Source organism: Agelaius tricolor, unplaced genomic scaffold (assembly GCF_023055355.1).
Source record: "Agelaius tricolor isolate 1412-34295 unplaced genomic scaffold, bAgeTri1.0.p SCAF_3, whole genome shotgun sequence".
In the NCBI taxonomy this organism is placed as follows: Eukaryota; Metazoa; Chordata; class Aves; order Passeriformes; family Icteridae; genus Agelaius; species Agelaius tricolor.
The window spans coordinates 8,228,548-8,247,228 of record NW_027269263.1 but is presented as its reverse complement, the minus strand read 5'-3'; the positions used below and the strand labels follow the sequence as shown (position 1 = coordinate 8,247,228).

The window sequence follows — 18,681 nt, the reverse complement described above, 5'->3', positions numbered from 1 at the left end:
CTCTTGCCTAGGCTATTCAGTTCAGGATCAGGAGGAGGTGCTTGCAGAGGAATGCTTTATAAACCACAGGCCTTAACCCAATCTCACCAAGTCCTGGGGAATGATGCAAATTCTCTGGGACTTGGCATTTTTTAAGCCTAGCAAAGGCATGGATCTTAATCTCACTCTAGCCTCTCTAGACCCAGGTAGTGGAAGAGGAAATGTGGACTGTCGCTGTCTCCTCAGCCCAGGACCTGGATGAAGTCACAAAGGATTCAGCACTTGTTGCAATCTTCAAAAACAATGGTGGTTTTACTTAGTCCTAACCCAAGGATGGATATGTGCAGATGGATTTTAGGTGAGCCACAACCTCCTTCCTGAGTGGGTGAGAACTTCAGGAGTGACATTCTCCTCTCATTCTCTACCTGTACTAAATGAGTCTCACACAGCTTGGTGAGGGTAAGGCTCCTCTCCTCCTCTAAAAAATTCATCAAGACTGGTAAATGGGTGCCATTATCAGAAAAAAGATCACCTGGCCTCCAGACAACTTTCAGAACAAGTTAAGATGGCAGCAGTAAGGGGCTGTACAAATAGTTTTGGTGGTTGTAGGGAGCCTAGTGATTTAGAACTGAATGGCAGTACCTGCTCCCAAATTGCTTTTAAGTGCTCACCTATTTGGTGAGGTTAATGAGTGTGGGGTGAACCAAATTGGGATGGTTCTCTGCACTTTGTGTAGGAGAAAATACAGGTATCACACTGAGGTATCTAATGTTTTAGGTGAACCTGGAATGTGAGTTGGGACCATCCTGTGTCTCAACTTGTAAAAACTTCACTTAAGAAATATATTATTATAAAATCAAGAAGTGTAAACATTTCCTCAGGTGGAATCACACCATTCTGGGCTCCTCCACAGGGATTCCAGTCCCTGCTCCAGCACCTTCCTAACCTGTGGAGGAGAGGAGACAATCCTGCTGATGCTCCCATTTCTGCAGCCAATCTGAGGCACAAAAAGCCTTCCCTGCACAGCAAGGGATATGCAGTGAATCGTTTGGGGTTTGCCTCTAATATTAAACTGCCATCTGTACTTACTGTGGCCAGTTTCTCAATCTCCTCTTCAGATGATCCAAGAGAAGCCAGTCCAATATCCTAAAGCAAGTAAGCAAGCAGACAGTGTTACACTGGTGTGATTATTCAGCCCAAGGGAGAGAAAGAGGGGAAGGGGGAGGGCCACATCATTTCTAGCATGAATAGCATGAACTATTCATTGTTTTTGTCACCCAAAATGACCTTCCATGGCTTCCAGGATGCCTACCTCTCCCTGGCCCCCAGCTACATACCACTGGGAGCCACATTAGATGAGTGATTAATCCTCTGTGTTCTCTGTGTAAAATTAACCATCTCTTGTCTTAATGCTGGACTATCTACACCAGGCAAAAATTTACAGGGAGGCATGAGAAGGAAGGACAGCAAAGGTGGGTTTTGTCTCTGCCATTACCTCTCTGTCCCTCACTCTTTCTGACAGCCCTTATGAGCAGGCCAGATCTGTGCAGGGATGATTCTGCTTACTTTCATCTGTGCTCCCTGTTAAATGTTATTCTCACAATAGGAAACTGTAGATGTCTCCTTTTTTTTGCTATGCCAGGAGCCATATCATGGAACAAACAAACAAAATAAGGGTATTTTCACCATTCATTGTCTCATATTGAATGGGGCAAAAAGAATTTTCATGGGGTGAATTTCAACTGTGAAAATACTTTGTGGGGACAAAAAAGTGAAATGTGAAAGTTCACTGAATGTGATCTGATGTTGTATAGTCTGTGTTACTGATAGGAAAACAAGAAAATTGAAAGATTTGAAATTGCTGTAGTCTTATTTTTAATGTGTCTGAAGTTCCAGTATTGAACTGAACTGAATAGGTTTCTTCCAGAATAAATTATAGATGATTAGGATGCTTAAGGTACTACTCTTTTCATTCTGTTAATAACCAATATTACCATCAAAATGGTAACTGGCATGTATTTAAGCTGGTACAACTGGAAACCACATCATATGAAGTGAACTGATTTTGTTTTAAAAATATTTCTGCAGGGACCTAGGTCATGTTGGGACCTACATCATGTTACCCCTCTGATCTTATCCCCAGTTCCCACACTAGCCACTGATCGATAAGCCTGGACAATGAGATGTCTTCTCCCCTCTGCTATGGTTTTGAGGAACACTCCAAGTTCTGAAGTCTTTAGTTATGAGAGGTCATTGAGTTCAGTTGGGTCTGACACTGATTGTTCGTACTAAATAGCCCCTTGTTGTACAAAGAAGCTCTGTTTGCTTTTTGGAGCCTCCTCACCAGTGTGAGCAATGCTGTGAGAATCTGGTGAGCTGTAAAGGGAAAAACAACTCTGATGTTTTTCCAACATGGTGATGGACACAATTAAAGCCTCTTGCGAGACAAGAATGTACATCCAGAGACAGACCCAGCTTGGAGGCTCAGCTGTGTAGGTTCATGTGGTGGAGGACAGGAAGCCAGGGGAGCAGAGCTCAGCCTCCAGCCCCACAGAGACATCCAGACTGACACAGCCCTCCCACAGAGAAGCCCCACAAGCTCTGCCTGCCCTTCCTTTCACACTGTGTCTGTAGGGAGCAGTGCTACCACTCCCTTGGAGGAAGCATCTCCCAGTGGCTGCTAGCCCACCAGGCCTGGAGGTCATGGCTCAGGAGCAATCCACTCTTGGCACTGCAATGCATGGTGAGCTGCATGTATTTAGGGCACTCTGGCCTGCTATCCAGAGCAGCTGGTTAGAAGGTCAGCAGGAAATGTTCTTACCTGTGAGAACTGGGCAAACTCCTTGTCAGCCAGCATGGGAACATGACCCAACAACTCGTGGCAGCAGTCTCTGGAAAAGAAGTGACCCTCTTGTTTGTTAAAGGCTTCCTTTCCTGCCCTTCATGAACTGCCTGTGAAGGACATTGGCCAGCAGGCCCCAAAGGGAGCTGGTGTGAGTGCTGCTCCACAGTGGCTGCCTCCACACCTGGCCTGGCTCGGCAAGGATCAGAGCATTCCCTCCTGCCACCTTGTCTATTGTCTCCTTGGGACGGCATGGGCACTAACCTTCTATGTCACAACATCTTTGGAAGGTCCCTGTTTTGTCCCAGCATACAACAAAAGCGTCTGTGTGAACTTGTAATTTCTCATGAAATGTAATTGCTGCTGTCTGGCCAGCGCTTACTGGGAGAGTTTCACAGCAGGAAATCAAACCCCAGCAGATGGTAACTGAAGGCAGGATGAAAAGATTAATCCAGATATTCTTTAGTCTTTTCCTTCCCCAGACAAACTTTGCAAAAGAGACAGAGAACCACACCCTCTCATGCATGACTTCCCCTTCCAACTCTCCAGCTACCAGTTTCTCAAATTGTTTTATTCTGTAGACTACTGGATGGAACTCCAGAGCCAGTCCCAAGAGAACGATCCCCAACACACTCAGAAGGATGGAATTTTGTCAGGGCATCAAACTTACGGTTCTGGGGAATGCATAGGAGAGGAGAAATGCCTTGTGTACTGTGTGCACTGAAAGACACGAAATGCCAGGCTGGCAAGGAAGTCACGAGCAGACAGCTGTCCTGCAGCTGGCCTCAGCTGGAAACCTGTCCTCTCTGCAAAGGAAAGGGACACCAAATTCAGCTGTTTCTAGGGTTAACTACACAGCAGGTTTACTTTAGCTAAGTAGTTTCAGGGATCCTTCCTGCTCTGTTGGAATAGTTCCCTCCACCAAGCATAGTGGGCACACCTTGGCTTATCATGATTGGTGTGCCCCTGTGCTGGTACAGGACCAGTTCCTGCAACATGGGATCACCCATCCATGCATCCTGTGGGCATTCACATAGCAGTGTCACGAGGTGTGGGAGCACTGCCCACCCCAGTGCACATTTTTGCACATAAACACACAATTCTCTACATTCAACACGACAGTGGTGGGTCTGAGGTCACGCATGGTCCTTAAAACCAAGCAGAGAACAGAACCTGAACCTGGTGTGTTGGAACCCTGGAGGCTGAGAATTTCAAACTTTCTGTGCTGAAAGGCACAGACCCACAAGAGAACACTGAATTTGACCTGGGGCTGTAGAGAAGACTTCCAAAATTGATTGATAGCACTGGGATTACATGTGTGTAGCTGGTTAGAAGTGTGTAATATCACAGGGTGGAAAACTTAGAGTTTAGGGTTTTAGAATATAGAAATAAATATGAAGCAAGATGGAGGTTTTAGGATGGAGGCAAGTTGTTCTTCTTCACCTTCTTCTTCCTTCTTTTTCACAGATCCAGGTGATTTTCTCTAATTAGATGAAAGATGTCCGCATTGAGAGTTTTGTGTGATCATAATCAGGTTAGAAGCATAAATAATATAGATGTCAACTGTTTATTGGATAATTAGGACATAAATAGCCTTTAACAGACACCATTTTAGGGCACTTTCTTGACTTGTTAGGGAGAACTCACACCTCATGAGTTTGTAACAGATAAGGATAATAAACTTCGGATTGAGACTTCAAAAACAACATTTCCTGAGTATCATTTGCCCTGACCTTGGAACAAGAAACAGCCTGAAATTCCAACACTAGTATTCTTCCTTTTTTTTTTCCTTGTTTTTTTTTTTACCATTATGTTTGTCCAGAAACCACTGCACAGCCTCCCAGTGATGTGATCATAGGTATTTTGCTTTGCACGTGTCCACAGACCAGGACACAGAAGGATGCAACACTTTTGCACTGTGACTTCAGCTTGTACATCCAGTGTTACCCCAGAGCACCCTGCATCACTGTGAAAGGACTGTGAGAGATAACCAAAAAAATAACCAGTCTGGTGGCCAATAGAACACACACTCTGCATGTCCATGGGAAACATGCTGGTGGTCTGCAAAGCTAAGAAAATTGAAAATCACCGCTTTCAAAGTGAGCCAATGATAATCTTTTTGAAGTCCTATATTCAAAATCTGTGTTTCATTCTCAGCTCCCGTAAATGACATCTCGTCTTCTTTAAAGCATAAAACTGTATTTTAAAAAAAATCAGAAATGACTTTATTCTCAATTCTTCTTCCATATTCTATTGTGTCATGAAGCCTATAACCTTTTTTTTTTTCCTTTTTAAAACAAACAAAAAAATCCCACCCAGAAACCAAGCCATTTATGAGATTTGTTTTGGTTTGTTTTTTCATGTTCCTTCCAGAATTTCTTGTCTTACTCTGTCAGGCTATTAGTACTTCTCCCATTACAAAACAAAACAAAGCAAAACACCCAGAGAAAGAAAAAAAGGAAAAAAAATTCAAAGAAGTGACAAAATATATGAAGAAATAGAGGAATGAGAGGACAGCAAGAAGTGCTTTTTCCTGACACTGTGATAGACTAGGTGGTGGGCATTTGCCACAGATATCTTCTATTGCTCCACTCAATTCAAAGGTAATTAGTACAGAACTGCCTCAAAAATGAACAATTTAAACAACTGCAAACCTGTGGAGATTATGTATGCACCTTTGTCTATTTGCTGGTCCAGCCCAGAGGAATGTGAAAATTTCAAAATCTGGTAATCTTTGGGCTGAATTCTGAGTGAAAATTACATTAGCTGAAAAATATATTCTATGAAAACCAATACCTTAGTAACTCAATTTTGGAAAGACTATGAAAGAGTCTAGGGAAATTTATATAGCTTTAGCATCCATGTTGGAGGACAAGGAGGGAAAATGAAAATTACAGCTTGTGTTCCCTGAGATGTCCTTTTAAACAGAGGCCAGTGAATCAGACAGTCTGCTGATGGAACAGACTTGGCCAGTTGCCTTGAAAAGCCCTAGGAAAAAGTTATCTGCTGAAGGTAATATCTGCAAAACCTGAACTCCTGGTTCATGACTGCACAATAAAACCAGCAATCAGTAGAGAACTGGGGCTGTGGCTGGTTGGACCTGCTGCCCAAAGATCTGGGAAATCAAAGTGCATTGCAGAGAAGGTCTCGAGCAGTTGACCTAAAGTGATCTGCAAGGCTTAATTCTTGGCCCAAAAACTGGTGTATACAGGCAGCCTGTGCATTGTAGTGTGAGCTTGCTTGAGTTCACTGGCTGTAATTTCTTCCAGCTGTGGAGCACAATGACTGCCTAAATCCAAACATCTTTCCTAGAAAGAAAGATGTGCCTAGGTTCATGCAGTTAACCCTTTAGAAAAACACTCGCCCTGTGGAAGTGATCACACTGTTAACTACTTAATTCCCTCTCAGTAACTGTGAAATATTTATGAAGTACAGTTGCCAGCCTCACTAATAGGTAATAACAGACAGATCTCATGCCAAATCAAAAGGAATTGCTTTCTTATGTTCACAGATGCTGCTAAGTTAAAGAGAAGATGGAAGTTTATCTGGCTGTGTGGGCTGGTTTTAACATTACCACTTTCTTTCTGGGTTATCCCCCTCTCTCTCTCTCTCTCTCTGCCTCCTATGGTTTATTATTTTTAAAGCTGTACAAGGGGAGGTTCAGAATGGGCATTCAGGAGCATTTCTTTTCTGAGAAGATGGTCAAACACTGGAATAGGCTCCCTAGAGAACTGGTCAATGCCCCAAGCCTGACAGCATTTAAGAGGAGTTTGGTCAATGCCCTTAACAACATGCTTTAACTTTTGGTCAGATTTTAGACCTTGCAGATGCTTCTGACTCAGACTGAGTTTGGGACTTGCAATAATGTCAATCTTCATGCTATTTCAGAAAGTATTCTGCATAGTGAAATGGCCTTGTCAGAGGAAAGACAGCCAAGGTATCCATTCAAAGCCTCACATAACAGGACTAAAATAATTTCCTCCCTCTTAATTGTGTCTAGCTGTTAAGACAGCTCTTCTGAAAAAGAATTGTTTCATTCATGCATAACCTGTAGGCTAAAGTAATCCAATTTTGATCTACAGTTTAATGAGGGTAGGACCAGTGGTCTCAAGAACTATGAACAGTTCTACATTTTCCTTAGCTGTCCATTTCAGAATGGAATAAAATGCCTCTGGAATGCTTGATACTCATTCCCAAGTAGTTCATAGAATTAGCTTATAGTAGACACCTTATGTTTATAGTAAATGAGTTGAAACTCACTGAGAACATATTTCCAAACATTATTGGCAGGTTTTTCAGAGTTGCTGTTTAGTTTGTTTTGTTCATGACACAGAGAATATTTAGAACCAGAGCCTGTAAAGGAAGTGAGCAGACTCCAGGCAATCAAATCCTGTCAACTAACATAAGCAATGCAAATAGGGTTATTGCAGTATAGTCTCACACTATCCTAAATTCTCCCACTTTGAAATCACCTGATACACTTGAAGGATATGAATATCTGTGATAATCAGAATCACAATTCCTGGAGCTCCCTGCTGTCAGCTATTGTGTAAATTAAATGAGATCAACAACTTCAAGAGAAAAAATATTTATCAGCCCAGTTATTATAAGAGTGAAGTAAGATGGGTACTTGAATAGGAGTGAGAATACACGAGAAAATACATAATGCCTACACAGAAAAATTCCTACAGCTGGGTGCAAGGCTGTTTATGGAAGATGCTTTCCACATGGCAACCCCCTCTTCCCTCACACTAAATGTGCAGTTAAAAACTTGTCATCAAACAGCTTAATCTTCATGAGAAATGCCAAAGTCTTAGAAAACTCTTCAGACACAGAAAGCTTATTCAAGCTAACTGGTATCCCCTACTCTTATATGGAAGGTCACTTGATTTCCTGAGTATTGTACTTAAGTGCAATTTATTTAAAGTTAAGACATATTTTTATTGTGTATTTCATCATGATAATAAACTGTCCTCACTCTGTCACATCTTTTCACTGAGGAGGAGGCTTTTAAGACCTTTAGTAATTCTTGATAATCAGGTGGTTCACACAAAGCACCTGGCCTTGGGAATCCATGCAGCCTGTGGCCTCACAATGCAGGCCCCCTTGCCCTCCTGCTCCTTGCTAGGCAGCCCCTAGCTAACAGGTCAGCCTGGCAAACTTGAGTATCCTTTTTCTAAGGTGACCTCTTCATGCCTTTTTGGGCCAGCACCACAGCCTTTGTGCTCTCCTGTCAGCCACCAAAAGGTTTGGTGTGACAAGTGGTGCTACAGAGACAGAAGGAAGCAGAGTTGTGCCAAGGCAGCTGCTGATGGACCAGCGGGACCTCCTGGAAATCATCTTCTCTAGCACACATCCCCATCCTGCCTGCTGGATCAGGAAAAAAGCATACTTGAGAGGTAGGTACCTGTGCTTGTGTTTGGGTCTTACTATCAGCATGGCTATAGGAGCATAAAACAGAGCCAAACCCACAAAAAAGCAGTGTGGAAGTCATACTTATCACCAGACAGGAGTCTATGTACAAATCACAAACGGGATGGGGCTGCTGAGGAACATACCTTGAGCTGTTTTATATTCCAGCATCAGTCTCATTACATAATTATGACAATGGGAAGATGCCAGCAGCTCACATCCCAGGCAGCAGACCAAGAACTTAATGTTTCAACTGACTTTATAAGTTTTTTGACCAATCTCACAAAGCAAAAGCACATTGACAGTAGTTCTATCCACCCACCATAAGCACATGTACCTTTGGTCAAACAATGCTTGCTTATTTTGGATACAATACCTGCTTGTAAGCCTTAAAACACAATGCACAGAGCTCCACTATTAAGCTTCAAACTTCCTAATATCTTGCTAGATAAACTTTTCTGTAGCTTAGGGAATTATTCTAGACAAGCATTAATACACAGACCATTGTTCTATTTGTCATTGTTTTTTTACTTTTTAAATAAGTTTTCTGCTGACCTGTCTCATGGCTACTGCCTAATCACAGCTCTGCTGTCTCTGAGGCCTGCCTTTTGCAGCTTTCCCCAAACCCTCTGACTTTGTGGATTCCCACAGTACTGAGCAGTGTCTGCTGTGACTGCAGTGCTGCTAGTACAGGGATTAGCTGGGTAGTGCCACACCAGCTGCTGCCACTCACAGAACACACACAAACTTCCAGCTGGGTTTCATTCCGTGTGCCTGGAATGAGTGCCCTGTGCCAGAGCTCATCAGCTCTGCTCTCCAGCTTGTCTCCTAGGAAATGGTTTGTGCTGCACAAATACGTGCAGGGAACCCTAGAATAAACCATGGTTTATAATGACTGACCTTTTAAAAATCTAGAGACATCCTGAAGCTGAGGGATGTTATCCTCTCTGTAGCCACAGTGCTTCTCCAGCTGCTGGAAGGCATCCAGGTACTGGGTACAGGCATGAGTAGGGTAAAGGCTCCTCAGGTTCCTGTAGACTTCTCTCCTGAAAATCAAAACTGGACAGAGTGAGGCACCTCAATAGAGCAGTACTTACCTGTGCTTTACATCCACAGGCCCACTGAGAGATGTAAAGCCCCAGCAGGGAGGTCCTGGTCTAAAAATCTGAGCTTGGGATACGTGGTGCTTGGAAGCTGGTCCTGGCTGGATGTAGCAAACCATAAGAGCTTTTTGTTTCACTTTTCCTTCAGAAGGTGTCCTTTAATATTACAGAATTCTAATTCGGATACAGAGGTGTTTCTTGATTGGGCACCTTCTTGCTGAGGGTGTTGGAGGCACCAGGGAAATCCCAAGAAGAGAGCTGAATCTGGGATACCCTGTTGCTCAGTTTAGGAAAGGAATGAATCAGGTATTCCCCTCCTTTCTGTGTCTGGGTACAACTTGACATGCTGGTCCCTCCTTTTCCACCCTGAAGCCTAGCCTAGATTTGCCTCTTAAAAGCCTCTAGGAAAAGCACCTTTTCTGATACTGAAGGGTAATATCTGCACAGGTGAAGAGGTTTATATTTTTGCAGTTCCAAATGCCTGGCATGGGCTATGTATTTGAAAGATATGCCAGCTTCTTGAAGCATTTATCCCACTATATAAAAAGAGACCAGCTGAAAATAATATATGTAACCTGATTTAGGCACAGGCTTTAAGCTTCTCACCAACTTGATGGTACTTGGATTTAGAGTTGTGGTTTGGAATATATTTAACTGTTGCAAAATAAGCAAGTAGTAATAGGATGGCAAAGAACCTTATAGAAATGGTTATTTTTGTTCAGACATGGCCCTAGGGTGTCAACAACTTTATAAACATTGTTTTATGAAAATTGAGATCATTCTTGGAAATGCTGGGTACAGGAAATGACCTTTCATTGGTTTTGTAATTTTTTTAAACCATTATTATTATTATTATGATTATTCTCCTTTTTGTGATGCTGTTGTTGCTATGGAGGTGATAGCCAGTCCCTGGTAATGGCTCTTTATTTGTACAAATGTCTTACACAGTGTGGGAGTAATAATGAACCAGAATGAAGTGGGGGAGGAAAACCTTAGGAGGAAAAAAAGTTAAAAGAACAGAGGGAAACAGTGGCTGCTGTCACTATTGCAAAAGCCACAGGAGACTGGGCCATTTCCATGGAGGAATTAGGAAAAAATGAGGAGGACTGGAGTTCAAGTGTTGCCCTGGCTTATTTCCTCATGGAATACTCCTGACTTCAGTGGGGTTGTGTGGGATTTGAAGGAGCGCAGGGTTCAGACTGCAGTCTAGAGAGAGCAGCCTTGTTTACACTTGTGCACATATGGTCTCTTTTATCAAAGTGTCATTCTGCTCTGCGTCCAAACATTGGCTACCACAGAAATGCAGGCAGTCCCAGGGACCAGAGATGAATTACCCAAAGCTCAGTGCTCCTCCAAGACAATAATCCAAGTAAACTCTCCAAAGTCAAGAGAGGAGCAGGTATGAAAGATCTGCTGGAAGCAAACTTTATGAAACACTCTAGAAAGGAGCATCCTAACAAAAGATGGAACCAGATGCTTGAAAGACTTGAAAGATAATAGCCTAATTTTACATAAATTTCCTTATTTTTCAGGGAAAAAAAAAATAAAAAGTGGCACTATTCAGCTTCATTATGAACATGTGACAGGTGCATCCCCATCATTTCCTCCTGAATTCTCCATTTTTCTTACACAGCTTTTACCCATATGGCATCTGTGACTGCTTAGTTTCAGGGCCTTCCAAGAAGTTGCTTTGAAAACAAAAGCCCAGATCATCTGTACCCTCTGTTTTCTGACAGTTGTATTTCTTCGCCGCCTTGGTTTTCATTTTTATAACCCCGTTGCTACAAACTGAAGGCATCCAGCAACTCCTCAGAGTGACACCAAGGGAATTTGTGCTAAGAATTTCCCCTGCAATTGCACAGCTCAGTTAAGCTGTGCTGTGATGCAGCTGACCTCAGGGCACAGCCTCGGGGGGCTGTGATAACAGTTGGGAAGGCTAATTTTGGAAACAGCTTTACGTAACAAGACAACCTGGGTTGCTGTTGAAGGAAATGGGCAGATACTCCTTTAAAAGTCTATTCTGTTGCCACAATGGGTCTAATTCGAGGTGGAGAAGAGCTGGAATGACGAAGGTTGGCAATAAATGAGAAAAACAGGAAAGAACACAAAATTAAATTTTCTTAAATACGACATTCCCACACGCCATCCCATGCCAAGATTGTTGGCTGGTGGTAGTAATCATGAGCATGACACTGACCATCAATCTTTGACTATTGAAAGATGCTATAAAAACCTACTTGAGCTGAATAAAAGCAGGTCCTCCTGGATGAGCTGGATGTAAGGTTTTTATGTGGTTGTGGCTTTCTGTGGCAAAGTAGATTTTACTCAAAATAAAGTATTGGAAGAGGTGGGATGCCAGAGAGGTTCTGGCATGAGACATCTAGTTCTATGGATTTAAGTCCTGGCATTGGAATAAACTTTGCATGTGATTTAGGGCAAATTACTCAGGTTCTAGGGTTTTCAGTTGCACGCTTAGAAAATGTGGTCTTCATTCCTCCTTTCCCCCACCTTTTTAGGCCTTCTTTCCATTTAAATTTCTGAACAAAGACTCTCTCTTATGTGCACATGTGGCACCTTGCACAATCCCAGGACTCAGCTCTTACTTGAGACTTTTGGACAATTAATACTTTGTAGTATCACACAAATGTGGAATTACTGCTGCTTACTGATATCTCTTAAAGTTAGTGGCAAAAAAGTGGAAACAGAGGGATTTGAAATAAGAGCTCTGTTCCCTTTCAAATTTGCCACGTATTTCACATAATGTTTAAAAAAAAAAGCTTTGAATTGAATTAATTTTGTTTAATTCATTGGTTGTGGGGTTTGTTGTTGGTTTGGTTTGGTTTGGTTTTTTTTTTTTTGGAGTGGCAGACCTTCAGGAGCAACAAAGTCCCAGTGAAGAAGTACTGCACCCTTGTAATAGTAACTTTCTATAATTTCATATGATATTTATATGCTAGCTAAGGCCCTTTTACAGTGTAAATAATGTGTATTAGGAAGGTATTTCAAAATTTCCTCTACCTTCAGTTTGGATAATGATACATATTCATGTTAAAAGCGAGGAATACTTGAAGGAGAGCAAGCAAGGCTCTTCTGTCCTGTGAATAATGAATTAGCCATGTCCTCTGAGTGAATCTCTGTCCTGTGAGTGGGCATTTTCTCCTGATAAAAAGTTTGAAAATGTGATATTTCTGCCAGCACCATAGCTATAGTGAAGTAGAGCTCTGTCAGAAGAAGTTATTTTATAGGGTCCAGATGTTTTCTGGCTTCTGAAATCCTGCTGGGATCTGCAGGCAGGGAGACAGTCAGGAAAATGCCTTTTGCTCTAGAAAGTGAATAGTTAAGACCAGCCCTGAGAATGGCTTTCTGCAAAACAAATGACCAAAAGATGACATTTAACCAAAGAGTAAAATGTGGGGTGGATGAACAACATTTCAAAAAGGTTTTAGCTGTGTCACATTGCCAGTCTTTCCTGGGGCTGCTGTGGAATGGCCCAGCAGCTGGAGCACAAGCACCAAACTCACCAAGTTTCTGTTTCCTGTGCTGTGTACTCAATGTGAGGTAAAGGGTCTCCTCTGTAAGGAAAAGAAGAAATATGACACATGTCTTAAGATTTTAAATTCAGTCCCCAAGCTTTTTTTTTTTTTTTTTGCCTGCACCATGAATTTTTGCCATAATGGAAATAGAAAAATAGTAAATAATGAAGCATCTATTTGTCTTGGTCAGCTCTAATGTGGGTGTTCTCTCTTCTGTTGCAATGTGGGGAGGAAACAGAGGGATGTGTGAGAAAGGGAGCTGTGTTCTTGTTCACAGACAGAATTAGAGACCTCCAGGCTTGCCATCACTACTGCTGAAGGCAGTCTAGCAAGGAAAACACAGTTTGTACCTGGAAGGGCCCTCCCTGGAGGATGTGATCAGCTCAGCACCATCACAGAGGAGCTTTCAGAAGCCCATGGGCAGAGAGCTAACCCACTGTGTGGTTAGCACTGGTTCTCTGATGGGTGGTCTTTTCTCCTCTTCCTCACTGCTGCTTCTTCTGTAGCTCTGAGTCAGCTCAGTTCAGCTTTTGGGCTGCTCTGAGCTGTGCTGGCTCTGATATTTGATGGAAGAGAGAAAACTGTATTCAGAAGTCTCAGAAGACTTCACCAGTTCTTGGACACCATGAGGCTGATAATCCACAGCTGGTTGTACCTATACCTTTGATTAACCCTATCAGAAAGCAGTGTAGCTCTGGTGAAGGTCCACACATAAAGGTAGAAACATTTTCCATCACTTACATGACAACTGAGAGCTTTTCATGTTTTTAGGTAGTTAGTGTGCATAGACAGAGACATTTAAAAAAGCAAATAAAAAGAATAGTAAATCACTTTCCACCATCAAAAATATGTTTGTAAATATCATTCCTCAAACTTCCTTGAAAAGCATCAGCCTCAGCTCAGGACCAAGTCCTAAAAGGAACTGGAAAATTGAAATAAAGCGTCATATTGCAATCATTTCTGCTAAAACAAAATCCAGCACTGGATTGGGATAGGTGAATGCAATCTTAAGATTTTTGTCTTAAAATGTATTTGCTGTGTTATCACAAAAGACTATTTCATATGAACTATGAATAGTATATAATAAAAACCTATTTCATATGAAAAGCTTTCAGTGAAAGCTTTTGTGGCTGAATTTTGCTGTCTCAAAAGTGGCCCCACTGATCCATGGACAAAGTATGACATCTCTGACATGTTTTGGACATGCAGTCTGACAGTGTGGGCCATTGCACTTTCCCTCAGCAGCTTTGTACTTACACTCTGTAATTAAAGGCCAGGTCAGCAAAGAATGCCCTCCGTTTGTTATACTCCAGGTCTGAGTATCCCTGGGATAGAAAATAATCAGGAAAAAAAGTTTTACATCGTGAGAGATCTGTGGGCACAAGTAGAAATCATCAGAACCACCACTGGGTCTGTGCGAAGTGCAGGCTCCCCACCCAATTCTCACTAAATAAATTCTCATTTATTACTATGTTGTGATAAAGACAGACTCATGGGTATCTGTTTAAAGGGCAAGTTTACCTACTGAATACCAGCATTTTCTTTCTGCTCCTTCTGTGTTTACTAGAATTAAAACTTCAAGCAGTCTTTGCCAGATATTGAATATGCAGGCAGACATGGAATCACATTCCTTTTAATTTTACATCATTCATACTAGGAATTAAAACTTACATCTGTGACTGTGCGCTAATAAAACTCATAAAACAGCGCTGATCAGCATCACTGTACAAATATTTATTATTCTAAAATAGTCAGCATTTACTGGAACCACTTTGTGTACTGCAAGCCAAATTTGTCCCTTAGGTTTATTCACATAATTTTTAGTGCAGCAATAATACCAGCAACCCTGCAGTAAATGAGTGTTGTATGCATGAATCTGTGGAAAGGGCTGGATCCTGAGAGCATGTTTATTTTGTTGTGGATAATATGTTCATTCAGGTGCTTCTCAGTGGCTGTAACAAGTCCATGCAAAACACAGGAGAAGCTGTTGGGCCAGACTCACACAGATGCTGTGACATCCCAGCTTTGTCCCTGTACCCACCCTCTGGGCAGCCAGTGCCAGGGTAGCCCAGAAATTGGTGTTACAGTGATGTCAGTTTGATTCTTTTGGCCAATAAAGAACAAACTGAAGGTGTGGAGAGAAACAACCCAAACTGTCTATTTGGTAGGAAATGTATATGCAAAATCTTTGCCGAGCTCCCTGTACATCAGCTTCTTTTGTGCTTTCCTCCAGCCTCTCCATTTCTGAGCCCTGGTAAATCAGCCCACGCTGTACTCTCTCCTGCCACAGACAAGTGATGTTCAGTGCTTGTTTTCAGCTTGTTAGGTATTTCTAAATTGCACTACATTCTGCAATTTAGATTTATCCCCACTCAATACTTCAGTAACTCAGCACCACTGCTGCTTTCTCTCAACCTCCTCAGTGCTCACACCTTCTATTTGGCAAAGCATGAGGGGGGCCTAGTCCACTTCAAAGAATTCCCTATGTGTGTTCATTTATCTAATGAGAAACAGCCTAAGAGTTAGCTCAGGAAAATTACACTTGGACTGTTTGTACCAGAAAGACATAAAGAAAAATTAAAGATGTCCTGGTCAAGGAGGACATGAATCTCTCCTAGAGCATTGTAGTTGAATGAGTGATTCTCAAAAATAGAAGGTAGACTTATAGACTTGGAAAGGTCCATTTCATATTACACAGGACTGTACATAGCTCACAACAAAACCTGGTGTAGGTTAATGAAAGGGACTAAATAGAATTCACACATGTAGGGAAGGGAATGACAAAAACTTCCTTGTAGATTCTGTTGACGCACATCTACATCTTCTCTACATTTCTCAGTGCAAAGTATCTCTTCTTCTTGTGCTTTCCATGGATTGCTTCCATGTGATGCTTGACAGAATAAAATGCTTCTGTGACCTGACTTGTCAAGTGACAAATGACCTTTTGGGGTCCCTTTTGTGTCTGTACCTAACTCACATCTCATCTGCACTAAAGCTGGGAAACTTTGATGAGAAGCAAGTGTTAGATTGTTTGTTTGTTTTGTTTGTTCCCAGTAATTTGCCTCACTATCATCACTAGAGCAGGACTCTACAGTGCATTTTTCTTTCTCTCTCCTAGGGTTTGTGCTTAGGGTGTGGCTAAGAGGGCACACATAAAGATGCTACAGTAAAACCCTTTTTGTGGCCCATTCCTGCAGGGACACATGCAGCCCCTAATCCCACTGAAGATAAGCTTTTATCTGCCCCTGTGGTTTTTTTTTTCTTGTCTTTCATGAGTATTTCTTTACTCCTGAAGTTTCCCTTACAACAATCTCCCTACAGAGATTTTTCTCTTTTAAAGATGAAATTACAGTAATGTTAAACTTACAGGATGACCATGATCCAAGCTGGGGTCATATTTAGTGATCAGATGGTGACACCTGTCCAGATCTTGGATTTTTCTGGGGAACCAGGGCACTGGAGAGAGAGCAGAAAGAGTTAAGTGAGAGAGAATCAAATAAATTTTAGAGCAAAAATAAAAACTGTGCTGAAGATTACAAGTTTTCTTTTCATCAATATCTAAGAATTTTCATATCTATATGTTACCATAATTGTCATACATTTAGTAGTTGACTTGCTTCCTGACCAAACTGGCAGATTGAATGAAAAATTATCTGAAATTAACTTGCTGTGATAATCTCTCAATTTTAATTAGTAGAAACAATTTTTTAAAGGCAAAAATATTTTTTAGATCAAATGTGTTTTTTGTTTGACGTAGGACAACAGATTTATTTCTAAATTCTGGATTTAAGAATATATATTGATCTTGTCTAAAAAGCAGCCTTACATTTTCATACCTTTAAAAGTTAGACAATATTTTAAAAAGAAAATGTGATATTTATAAAATTTCTAGAAACCAAAGAGGTGAAGAAGAATTTTTAAGTTTTTTTTCCTTCTGGCTCATTATTTTTTCCAGCAACATTATTCTTTAGCTATATTTCCAAACAGCTTCCTTCTCATGAAGTGGGAAGGTTTTCCAGCGACTAAAATGAAAATAAAATGTGATAATTTTATTTTAAATGCCAGCATTTATGAGAAATTAATTAAAAAATTAATTCCTGGAAAACCATAAAGTGGATATTGCTTTCTGAGGTCAGACTGATGCTGTAATCAGACTTTCTGTGTTACAACTCAGAAAGGTCCGTTTGGGGTCACCTTCATCTCATACTGGACAAGACATCAAAATCTCTCTATTGAATGGTAAATTTAACTTTTGCTGTATTATCTTAGATCCAATCACATCCAGTTTAGAGAAGTACAAATCTAAAAATACCCAGGGCTGTTGGGGAAATGATGTCATTTTCATGCATTACGATGAATTCTGTGATAAGTAGGAAGAAATACCAGTCTGAGAGATGCCCTATGTGCACCTCAGAACTTTTTTCTGAGCCTCTGTCTCTGGCTGTACCAGTGGTTCTGCAAGCAAGGCACCTTTCCTGCCATCTATTGCCATGTCCCCTCCAAACCTGTACCTGACCACAGCTGCCCCAGTGTGCCCCCATACACATCTTGCCTACAGAAAAAAACATAAACACACCCTCTTTTAACAGTTTTTATTGTAGTTCTAAGTCCTGGCACATCTGAAACCTCTCAAATCTCAAGGAAATCCTAAAGAAATTCTTCTCCAGCTCCAAAACCCTCTTTGGCTTTGCAGTTTCCCTGATAACAGTGATGCCCTTTCCATCCGCCCACGGATTCTGAGAGCAGCTTGATGAGGGCTGCCTCTCATGTTAGCCTGAAAGAAAATTTCAAACAACACCCAAAAGTGCCCAAACAGGACTGTGGAAGTTAAAAGTGCTCTGGTAATATCTGTCTGGCCTTGTCAAGAGAGGGGAACCCCATTCTGGCAATTCTGTACTCAGAGAGCTCAGTCTTGAGCTGGACCCTCAGCCTTTTCATCTGTCATCCTCAGGATTGTACCAAAGGTCTCTAAGAGCTGTATTCACCCACTCCTGCCTGCAAACAGGCAAAATACCCCTCTGCCTCTGTGTTTGTCTTGAAGCAATCAGTTCTCTGCACAGCTTTCAGCACAAAATCTTCCTGTCATTGAGGAGTTTCTAGTTTCTCCTCAGCTTTTTGTTCTGCTGTTCTATCCTTCCCATCTCCCTCTTTGCTGGAACATTTCTCACCTCAGTTCCACTGGCTATGATGAAGTGCCTCCCTTTCTGCACCAATGGCAATGGAAAGCAGCCATGCAGAGACAAATAATGAATGCACACTCACTGGCTTTCCAGACAAATTGAATTACTATTATGAAGCTGAAGCTAAAACTAAAAAAGTTACTCCAAAAGAACTGCACTAAGAGATGCATACATTTCTTACCTTTGTCTTCTCTGCTGATTTTCACATCCTTTGCTACTCTCTTTAAGGAGGTGACAAGGATACCAACATCAGCATTGTGAACTTCACATTCAACAAAAATGTCAAGATCATCCACAGAGTTCTTGGGCTTGTTGGCTCGACGGGTTTCCAAGTGATAGATTTGAGTTTCAAGCATCTGCAAGAGCCAAGTGTTCATATGATGAAGCTTCTCCAAAGACTGAAAATCCAGGTAAGATCTAGATACATTTCTACAATGTCTTTAAAAGGTGACTAAAAGAGGTATTAACTAGAAGTACATGTTAAGCAATGAAGTCCAATAACATCTGGTTTACAAAGAGCTAAAATACAGACAGAGCTAAAGATTAAACACTATAGCATTGGGGAGAGAGAGAAAGAAGGAGATGAAAGATGAGATACTGTTGACTGTAGAATTTCATCTGTGCAGAAATAG

The 18,681-nt window shown here is 41.5% G+C and overlaps 1 protein-coding gene across 1 annotated transcript in view; it reads right to left on the bottom strand.

The window, feature by feature from the left end:
- Positions 1-18,681, bottom strand: part of LOC139588634 (tyrosine 3-monooxygenase-like) — a 29,071-nt gene that overhangs the window by 9,595 nt on the left and 795 nt on the right. The window contains exons 2-9 of the mRNA XM_071424253.1: positions 18,231-18,405; positions 16,237-16,325; positions 14,127-14,194; positions 12,858-12,908; positions 9,134-9,279; positions 3,492-3,627; positions 2,801-2,870; positions 1,069-1,125 (exon numbers count right to left, since the gene is read on the bottom strand). Coding sequence (XP_071280354.1) covers positions 1,069-1,125; positions 2,801-2,870; positions 3,492-3,627; positions 9,134-9,279; positions 12,858-12,908; positions 14,127-14,194; positions 16,237-16,325; positions 18,231-18,405 — 792 coding nt within the window. The remainder of the gene's footprint in view (positions 1-1,068; positions 1,126-2,800; positions 2,871-3,491; positions 3,628-9,133; positions 9,280-12,857; positions 12,909-14,126; positions 14,195-16,236; positions 16,326-18,230; positions 18,406-18,681) is intronic.